The sequence below is a fragment of the Passer domesticus genome, chromosome 2 (assembly GCF_036417665.1).
Source record: "Passer domesticus isolate bPasDom1 chromosome 2, bPasDom1.hap1, whole genome shotgun sequence".
Taxonomy (NCBI): domain Eukaryota; kingdom Metazoa; phylum Chordata; class Aves; order Passeriformes; family Passeridae; genus Passer; species Passer domesticus.
This window is the reverse complement of record NC_087475.1, coordinates 106,198,708-106,208,132: the sequence shown is the minus strand read 5'-3', so window position 1 is coordinate 106,208,132 and position 9,425 is coordinate 106,198,708. Positions and strand designations below refer to the sequence as shown.

General features: G+C 45.5%; 1 protein-coding gene across 3 annotated transcripts; it reads right to left on the bottom strand.

Annotated features, from left to right (window-relative positions):
* Nucleotides 1-319: 319 nt before the first annotated feature.
* TENT5C (terminal nucleotidyltransferase 5C) lies at nt 320-8,714 on the bottom strand. Of its 3 annotated transcripts, none has more exons than XM_064410341.1 (3): nt 8,698-8,714; nt 8,191-8,240; nt 320-5,967 (listed from the first exon to the last, which is right to left on the bottom strand). In XM_064410341.1, exon 3 carries the CDS (start codon nt 5,939-5,941, stop codon nt 4,766-4,768), a length of 1,176 nt encoding a protein of 391 aa, XP_064266411.1. In that variant the 5' UTR covers nt 5,942-5,967; nt 8,191-8,240; nt 8,698-8,714; the 3' UTR covers nt 320-4,765. The 3 variants fall into 3 exon arrangements, with proteins under 3 accessions (XP_064266411.1, XP_064266410.1, XP_064266409.1); XM_064410340.1 differs by lacking the exon at nt 8,698-8,714 and adding an exon at nt 8,401-8,422; XM_064410339.1 differs by lacking the exons at nt 8,191-8,240; nt 8,698-8,714 and adding an exon at nt 8,401-8,480.
* Nucleotides 8,715-9,425: the final 711 nt, after the last annotated feature.

Below are 9,425 nucleotides of genomic sequence, written 5' to 3'. Positions count from 1 at the left end.
CACCTAACAGGTCTAGGTCTGTGTTTCACCATGTCTTAAAGTTGAGACCAGATGATGGTCAGACAAGGAAAAAAATCGTTCTCTAGAAGCTGTCTCTATAATGAAAGTGAAAGATTAATCATGTCTCACTTAACTGACTAATCTTCAATCAGTCGAGGCAGATATTAAACATGTACCTCAAATAGCATCTAAAGCAAGCATTACTGTGTACCCCACACTACTACTCACTTCACAAGTGCACCTGCACACCCACTGGTCAATAAGCTGTACAGATACTTTGTCAGCATTGTTTAGATAAAAAAATAGCTTGAGGCAAGGGTTGTTTAGCATATGTTTATTTGCACAAGGATTTCAGCATCATTAAGGTCCAAACCCCAATTTCCAAGGACGACAAGTGAACACCACAGTGCAGAACAGTAGACAAAGTTACTGTGACCAATCTCACATCTGGGCTCATCACAAATCCAAGTATTTCTAGTACCCTGTTTTGCCAGCTAAAAGCAGAGGGAGGGGGAGAAAGAAAAAAAAAAAATCACTTTTTCCAAAGAGATGCGAGACAGGTTTTCCAAGAGCTGACTTCTTTGAATAGTAAAAAATAATTAGAAACACAGGGAAAAAAAGGCCTTCTAAATTTCAATGGGAAGTGCAGTTTTATTCAGAGAGACAAGCCCAATCCAGACATTTAAGTGAGAAAATCCAGAGTGCACCAACCATTCCCCCCAAAGTTTCTACTACAGACCAATGTCTCACTGTATATCTAGCTTCACTGAAAATAAAGAACATTTATGAAATACACTTAACTGTATTCAAGAAACAATTGAGCAAGACTTAGGTGTAAGGGCTAGAAGTTGTATTATTCATTTGGCTCTCCCAGTGCCCAAATTAGACCAAGCTGCTGGTGGCTGCAGTCAACTTACTGCTCATTCCTGTGCCTAACAATTACAGAATCCTGACTGAGCTGAGTGACAGGAATGGAAAACAAGTACCATCAGTACACCGACAGTTTAGGATTAAGGCAATTTGTCCAGGTTCTCTTCTAAGAGGCCTTTTCCCAGCTACTCATATGGTGACAAGCAGAGAGCACTAGTAACATCAGTGGTTATTCTAGGAATTGGGAACCCACAAAGCCCAGGCACATACCAAATGCTTAACTCCAGAACTCAAGTCCAAAATATGAATCTTTAGGTTTCAATAAAAAGCTCTAGGTATTTGGACTAGATTTAAATACTACCTACTGCTATGTAGAGGAGATGATTAAGTGAAAGCATGAAGATCTTTTGAAAAAATGGTTGTCCAGAAGCAAGCAGTAGTCTTAAACCCCCAGCTCAGTGATTGACTGACAGAGCTGAGGACAAACACAGCAATAATTAAATCTTTAGCAGAGGAAGCACAAACTATGCTTTAGCTTACAACTTGTTACAGTGACCATGGATGAGCACAGGACTTTTACCAAAGTGACTAAAACACAGTCTTCTACCAGGTCTCTTTGGTAGCATCTCTGTCAAATAAAAAGTCTATCTTACAGTGGAAGTCACAACAACAAACTGCAAGTCAAGGGGAACTTGGCAATAAATGTTGTCAACAGGTGCTGAACCTCAGACTGGCTTTGTCCAGCAGTGCTGACAAGCTACACCAAGCAAACAGCTATTTTACACCACAGCCTAGTTAGTAGAAGCTTGATCCTGAGGAATGATGCACTGCGTGTTACTGCAGCTTTGTTTTAATGCCACTGCCCAGAGGGAATGTATCAGGTAACAGTCTGAAGTACAGTAGTCTCTCCCTAAGCCCCACATGACACACAAGAGGTTAGAAGAGATTTGCAGAGGCATTATTAGTGCTGAGGAGTGACTGAACCAAGCAGGCATCCTAGACTCAGCCTAGGGTCATCACTTTTACCCAGTGCTCATTCTCAAATTACCCCTTGCAACAAGGGTCACCACAAACCTGAACCCAAACCAGCTAACCCAAGTTAAGCCACTGCCACTGGCACCATCAAGCTGCCAAACAGGGAACACAGGAGTCCTGCAAAGCTCAAACCCAGCCACGCAGCTGCTCAGAAAGCAGCAACTCAATGTGGAGCTTCCTCAGAGGTCTCAGCATCAAGTTACAACAGCAAAAGCACAATAGTTATGGCAGGAAACTTAACTTCTCCATAGCTCTGTCTCACTAGGAATCCAATCCAGCCTTTTCTCCTTCTCTAGGATTTCCTTTTCCAGGAGATGCACCTGGCCTGATGTCCAGCAGCCAAGGCATTAAAGACTAATAAAACAAGTCTGTGTTTCCAGCTTGTGAGGACCCCTCCCAAGCATCTCACCACTTCTTCCATGCAAGCCAATGCACAAAAACAGTTCCTAAAGATCAGACATGACATCAGAGAGAAGGCAGATACCTGAGTCTGAGCCCTTCTAGGCAACTGTTCACTTCTGCAATGGCTATAGCATAGGCTGGCTTCAAAAACATCTATGCAAGAGATGGCAGCAATTACAAACTCTTAAGTCTTCTTTATAGTGACACTCTATACTAGGCCAAGTATTGCTTTCCATGCAGGAGTTATTCTTGTCTAGGACTGCATTCCAGCAGTAAGCTTGCACTAAGTTTAACACATATGACAACACTGGCATCATGATAGTTTTTAAAAAGTCAAAGTCTTGGATGACAGATGTCTTGTCTGTAAACCACACCAAGTCCAAGCCACAGTTAATGAAAAAGGTGGCTTTGCTTTCAAGTTTAGCTACTTTGGCTGACTAATCAGGAAGCCTTTAATGAAAAAAGCTCACAATATAATCCACCAAATTATTTGTCATTTTGCTACCGAAGTTGCTATCAAAACTGTTCAGGAACAGCAGGCTAAAGCCTGCTTAGCTACACACAGTCCACTTAGTAGACTGTGTCCCTCCCTGCCTTCCTAAGCTAAATGAAGTCTGAACAGAGAAGTAGCCTCACTGCTCTGTTGAGACAGTCTTTACAAAGTAGTTATGAAAAGCGGAAAGAACTTCTTGGTCTTTTGAGAAGCAGGCATTTTTTACTTTTATTTAAGCACAGTGCTGCTGCTGTTTTCCACGTTGAATAGCAACCAAACATTGGTGTTCCACCTGCTTTCTGCTTTACCTTCTAAGCCTTAATAATTTGTTGGATCAGGCACTTCGGTCTTACAAGCTTGCAGAAACAGTAATAAATAGTTATAGAAGCAATAAAAAAGATTCAGTGAACAAGCATTCTTGAACATTGCACCAGCACATAATAAATAGCTCTAAGATTTGCCTTTCTAGTCTACATCTCTGGTTAAACAAAAACTCAAGATCATTGTTATATGTATTTTACTATTATAATTCAGTGAAGATCATCCGGTTAATAACACCACTACATAAATAATTGAGGAATTTTTAACCTTCCTTATGAAGCCCAGGAGTCTCAAAGCAGCAAGTTCAGCACACACCCTTCAGGAAGATCAGCCCTCTGTACCTCCAAGGGAGTGCATATTCTTCCAGAGACTATTCTGAACTCAGGCCCAAACTTTCAACACATACAGCTTCTGTGGAGAGCTCTGCTTAGCGTTTGTACACCCCTTCAAGTGAGGGTTAAGAGCAGTAAAAAGGAAGAATTTTACCCTAACCATTCAAAATGCTGTCTCATACAGTGATCAGGTGATAGGGATAACCCAGTAAGCTCAGTGGTGACAGAAAGGCAAACCTTCAGGACCGGCCTGAAGTTGGACAATAAGAAATTCATTTTAGGAGGCACTTCAGAATTCATACTGTGGCAGGAGTGCACATAATCCTGCAACTTATAGTGACTTGGGATTTTTGTTGGTTTTGCTGCAGACCTGTGAGGAAGAAAATCTGGTCAAACCCCAAAGTAAGAGCTGTGCTACTTTCCAACTGTGCCAAAATTGTCTTGAAAGATAGTCAGAAAAGCTTTAGCTTCATGCTGGACTCAAGAATATTTTTCCAAGTTCACTGTTCAAACTGTGGCTCCAATTCTATTTAAAGCTTCAATTTCTCCTTTCAAGAACTTTTTACATTACCAAGTTTTAGATTATGTTTTAGTGTGTTTTTAGAAATGCCACCTTCCAAGTTTTTGTAGTCAAGAAAAATTTAACCATCTTATGCTTTATGAATAGACTTACTAAACTATCTTCAACTTCCAATAAATTAGTCTTGAACTCAAGGCAGGACCACATCGCCACAGGCACTACAGGAAACAACATTTATGTCCTCTACAAGACAGACAGTATCCATGCTGTTACCAGCTCTACACAGACACCAAGTGAAAGCGACCCAAGCATAACATGAGCCCAGTCTTGGCACAATTAGCTCAAGAGAAATTTGGCCAGAACTTGGACTGAGGAAGAGTAATGAGGTTAGGAAATAGAAAGCAGAGTTTTGCTGCTACTCCAGGAGCAGCTTCTGCTTAAGGCATTTTACAGTCAATTAACCAACCCAGTTTACTGAATACTCCACTTAGATCCCACGTTAACAGCCACTTCCAGAGCTAGTACAAAGTTTCTCAATTATTCCTCTTAACATCTGGCTGCTGGTTCTCTTCCCCTGATGAAGAGGTAATAAGGCTTTTTGGCATTTGTAGAGATACACTTAAAGATTCATAGCAGGTCACCTGGCTGCATAATCCCACTGCACACCAGGAAATGGACAGTCTGATACAGTCATGTTTCCATTAGAGAACATCCAACTGACACTTATTACTCGTCTATATTTACACTCTTGGCTTTCAGTAGTCTCCAGCCAGGAGCACTCGAGGGAAGCAATCAATTGCAAGGCAACCAAGTGGGGTAGGACTGGCTGTACAGCACAGGGGCACTTGCCAGATAGTAGTTGCTGAAGTTTGCATCGCTGACATAAGGTGCTGGCTGGTAGTAACAGGTGACATTAGTGGCATTAGGGATGACGTTCTGTTCTGCCAGCACCTTGAGTGCCAGCAGAGAAATCAAATTGAGAGTCTGCCTTCGCTCGTGCCCCATGAGGCAGACGGTGCTCTCATTCACCACCCTGCGCAGAATCATGAGGTAGTCGTACTTGCTCCTCTCTTCTTTGGAGAAGTGGTTCTGGAGGTAGGTCTCCAGCTTGCGCTGCTGATCCAGGATGTCTGGGAAGTCTATGAAGAATCGGGAGCACATGTAGCGCTCCAGCGTTTTGATCTCGTCCTTATCCATGGGCCTGAAGTCTCGTACTAAGAGGTTGCTATACTTCAGCAGCCCACCACCTCGGATCTCTTCAGGATTTTTGGTAGCTATCAGCTTGTTCTGGAGATGATCAAAAGCTGCTTCAAAGTCTCCATACATGCTCTCCCCAATCACAGTTGGATGGAAGTGTTCCGACATGGGTGTTTCCGAGTAGTCATAGTAAAAGAGCAGGGAGTCCAGAATGATCTGGAACGAGTCCACACTGAACTCAAACTGCCGCCGTATGCAGTCTACAAACTTAAGCTCCACGTTTTTGCCATGCTTGTTGGAAAGTGATATCAAGCTCCAACGGTCAGTCTCCGTGTACACTTTGACCAGCTTCTGGATGTAGGCTTCCTTCAGTGTTACGGGACTGATTTTCAGCTTGCTTACTCCTTCTGGCAGGAAATTCAAGAGGGATCTCAAGACCACATCTCGAACTAACTGAAACTCTGCCTCACTTGAAAGAGAAACTTGAAAAATGAGATCCAGGTCTTTGCATCCCAGCCCATTATCCTTGACCAGGACGTGACCAGCTGCAGAACCGTTCAGACGGACATCGTGGACCACAATGCCGGCTTCGCTCAGCCGGCCCCGAACGGTCTGAACAATGTCCTTCAGAGTGATCTTCAGCGTCGGGAAGTTCCCCCGCCCATGGATGGGAACCACCTCTGTGAGAACCTCGTGCAGACGGCTGACCTGCTCCCAGTTCAGTACACTGCAGGACATGGAGTCTGCTCTGCTGCTTCCTTTGCCTGCCATCTTAGGGCTTTTCTTCTCCAAAGAAACTGTACAGAGGTAGAATATAAAAAGACAAGTCAGAGCTTCGGTTTATGCTTCCTAGAGCTATTCCTAGGCTCTGTTTTTCTGTCCATTCACACAGACACAAACTAGACAGAAATAACTATGTATCAATGATTATCAGCAATTTTCACCTGAAATGAGACAACAGCTTTTCTATTGGTGCAGGCAAAAAAAAAAAAGTTGCCATTGTTCTTTTTTTTTTTTGGTGAGATAGAGTTACTTCAGGAAAGTAGTTTGTGTCAAATGGAAATTACCAAAGATGACACAAGCTAAGGCAAAAGTCATCAGCAGCACCAGCAGAAGTGAGATGAGCTGCAAATGACATCTGAGAGGCAGGCTTTGAAGTTGTTTCATGATGCGTATAAAGCTCAAACTGCTGTCTCCAACTAACACAACTGTAGAACAGCCTCAGGTGTTAGTTTCAGTGCTTAGACATCCAGTCCACTGATAACTCTTAAATTATGTCAGAGATACAAGATTTCTTCCTATACATAGAATGCTTTCCTTTCTAAATGATCCACCATCTAGCACTCACAGGATAAAGGTCAAGTACATCTTGCTCCTGCAAAAAGCTGCAGCTCTTCAACATCCTGGACAGAATTTCAACTGCAAACTCAGGTAACAGCATTCAATGGGCACTCCAGTCTTTGTAAGCAACACTTTACCTTTCTTCAGAGACGCTGCCTAACCAAACTACCTTTCTGGAAATGTTCATACTTGCCCCAAGTTCTGCTCATTTGTGAAGGGCAAACAAGCTTGTAAGACCTGGGACAAATTCAGATGATGGATATTAAGTTCATGTTACTCTTTCAACACCCAGACTCTCACTAACCAGACTAGTCACAGCCTTGTCTGAACATTTTAAGTACAAGAGAATGATCCAATTAGCTGTGACAAGATTCCTTAAGCCACCTGCCTTTTGTAGCATGGAGATACTTACAGATGTTCTGTCATGCAACTCAAAACAGTGTTAATACCCTTTTCTTATTTTAAGTCTTCCAGGTTTCTGTGTAGCCAGGTGCTTCCTGACAGCTACAGACTAATTTAGGCCTCACCTTCTTCTGCCCCAAGTACTCCTGAAGACTGCAGCTGCCAAGGTCAGACTAGTCAAACTTAAGCTAATTAACTCTTGCCTACCAAGGAGGAAAAACCAAACCCTATAGTTTCCTAGCATGCAACAGCACAGTTCATGGAACATTTTTAAGCAAGTTCCAAAGAACAGCTATTGTCATCTCAAAGCTCCCCTTTTTCAGCTTTTCATTTTTGAGCAACTCATTTGACTTACCACCTCTTTGGATGAAGAGAGCCAAACCTAGAGCAAGAACGCAGTGAGGTTAAAATGCTTCTGGGGAAGTAGCTTCTGCCTTTGAGCAGGAGCTGCTGCACTACAAACTGTGCTGCCATGGATCACATCAGCAGGTACAAAACAAACCTCTGATTTGCAAGATGATTAATCTAGGACAAATCAAGAGGTTCTTCAAGCTTGATCTTTAATGCTCCATCACAGCATAAACACAAAAGCATCAAGCCTGCCAGCAGTTGCTCTCAGGCAGTTCAAGCACATTAAAGTACATTTCCTCAGTAAACTCACTGCGTTTCCATTAAATCCTTCAGATCACTAAAGAACACAGGAGTCTTCCCACAACTTCTAACTGAAGCTGCAAGTGCTTTCAGAAACTGCCTCTGAAACTATTCCCTCTCCTTCTTCCCATTTGTAGCCCTCTCTGTAGTTAAGATAACACACGCAGCTCACTGACCCAGTGACCAGAAAGGATTTGGACCAGTGCTTCCAACCCCACCACACACTTGGTTCTGTTTGGTGACCCTCACCTAGGAGAATAATGCACATTGCTGCCCCGCGGGGAGAAAGATAAAGCATTTCATTTCTAGCTCAGTGGAGGGTTTAATTCTCAGGCTATCAACCTCCAAAGCCTCCCACTCCCAAATCACTAGTGTTTGCCTACTCGGCAAGGTTTATGTTAGAGACAACAGATTCCTAGCGACCCCAGTGGATTTGGGATGCTAACAGCCCCCACGCCTCTTGTTTCACTGCCAGCCACTCCCTTCACAAGACTGACACCTGAAGACACTCACTCCTTGGGAAGAGCACCACTACGGAGGCAGGAGGCACTATGGTTAATACCGAGCGTAAAGAGCATTGAAAACAACACTCAAACCAGAAGCAAAAAAGAGCGAGGACTGCACACCTTCACCTTGGCCACGACGAGGTGCGCTACCCTGCAGCAGCAACTTTCTCCTATAAGACACATATAATTTGACACAACACCCAAAAGAGTCCAGGGGCCTGCCCCTGCTCCCTCCGCCTTACGCCGCCTCCAGCACCCACAGCAGCGACAGCCCCCAGGAGAGCCCGCCCGCCCCGGAGAGGGGAGAGGAGCCCCGGCCCCGCCGCTCACCTCGGCCCCGCCGCTCACCCCGAGCAACCACGCCAGCCCCGCCGCTGCCCGCCACGGCCCTTTATGGCCCTGCACCGCCGCCCCGCCCCGGCCCGCCCGGCCCCGCCCGGCCCGGCTCGGCCCGGCCCTCCCGCCGCAGCGGGGGCGGCTCTGGCCGCCGGGCCGGGCGCTCCGCCCGGGAGCCCCGCGGCGCTCGGGGCGGGCCCCAGCCCCGGAGCCCTCGCCCGCCGCCTCGGGGGCTCGCCCCGCGAGCTCCACACGCAGCGCCCAGCTCCCCCCTGCCATAGAAACACAAACTTGGCAAAGGGCCCCGCGGTTCTGGAAGGGCATTGCGGGGCTGAAGCGCCTCCAAAGAAGAGCAACGAAGTTGGTGAAGGATCTGGAGCACAAGTCCCGTGATGAACGGCTGAAGGAGCTGAGGTTGCGTAGTCTGGAGAAAAGGAGGCTCAGGGGAGACCTTATTGCTCTCCACAACTGCCTGAAAGGAGGATGTAGCCAGGCGGTGATAGTCTCTTCTTCCAAGTGACAGGAGACGACAGTCTTACGCTATGGCAGGTTCAGGTTGGACATGAGGAAGAAATTCTTCACTGAAATGGAGATTACACGTTGGAATGGACTGCCCAGGGAGATGATGGAGTCACCATCTCTGGAGTTGTTTAAAGGAAGACTGGATGTGGCACTCAGTGCCATTACCTAGTTGACATGGTGGTGTTTGGTCATAGGTTGGAGTTGATCACCTCAGAGATCTTTTCCAGCCTAATTGGTTCTATGATTCTGTGAATCTGTGGGTTTACTGAAATAAAACAGGGCTTTCCAGAAGGCACCTTGTCCCAGACAGAAGAGCTGTCAGCAGAGATCCCAGACATCCTGCTCTTCCAAAGAGTTCTCTGTGGTGCACGACTGGCAACAGCCAAAGCAGGCACTTATCCAGAGCCTACAAGGACAGGCTCACAAGGATGTCAGAGCAGTGCTACTGGAAACTCTGGCTGATGGGCTGTGGGAGGCTCTGAGCACACGGACAAGGA

Bases quoted from the DNA above. Each gene is read 5' to 3' on its own strand.
- TENT5C (XM_064410341.1), bottom strand. From the start codon at position 5,941: ATGGCAGGCAAAGGAAGCAGCAGAGCAGACTCCATGTCCTGCAGTGTA.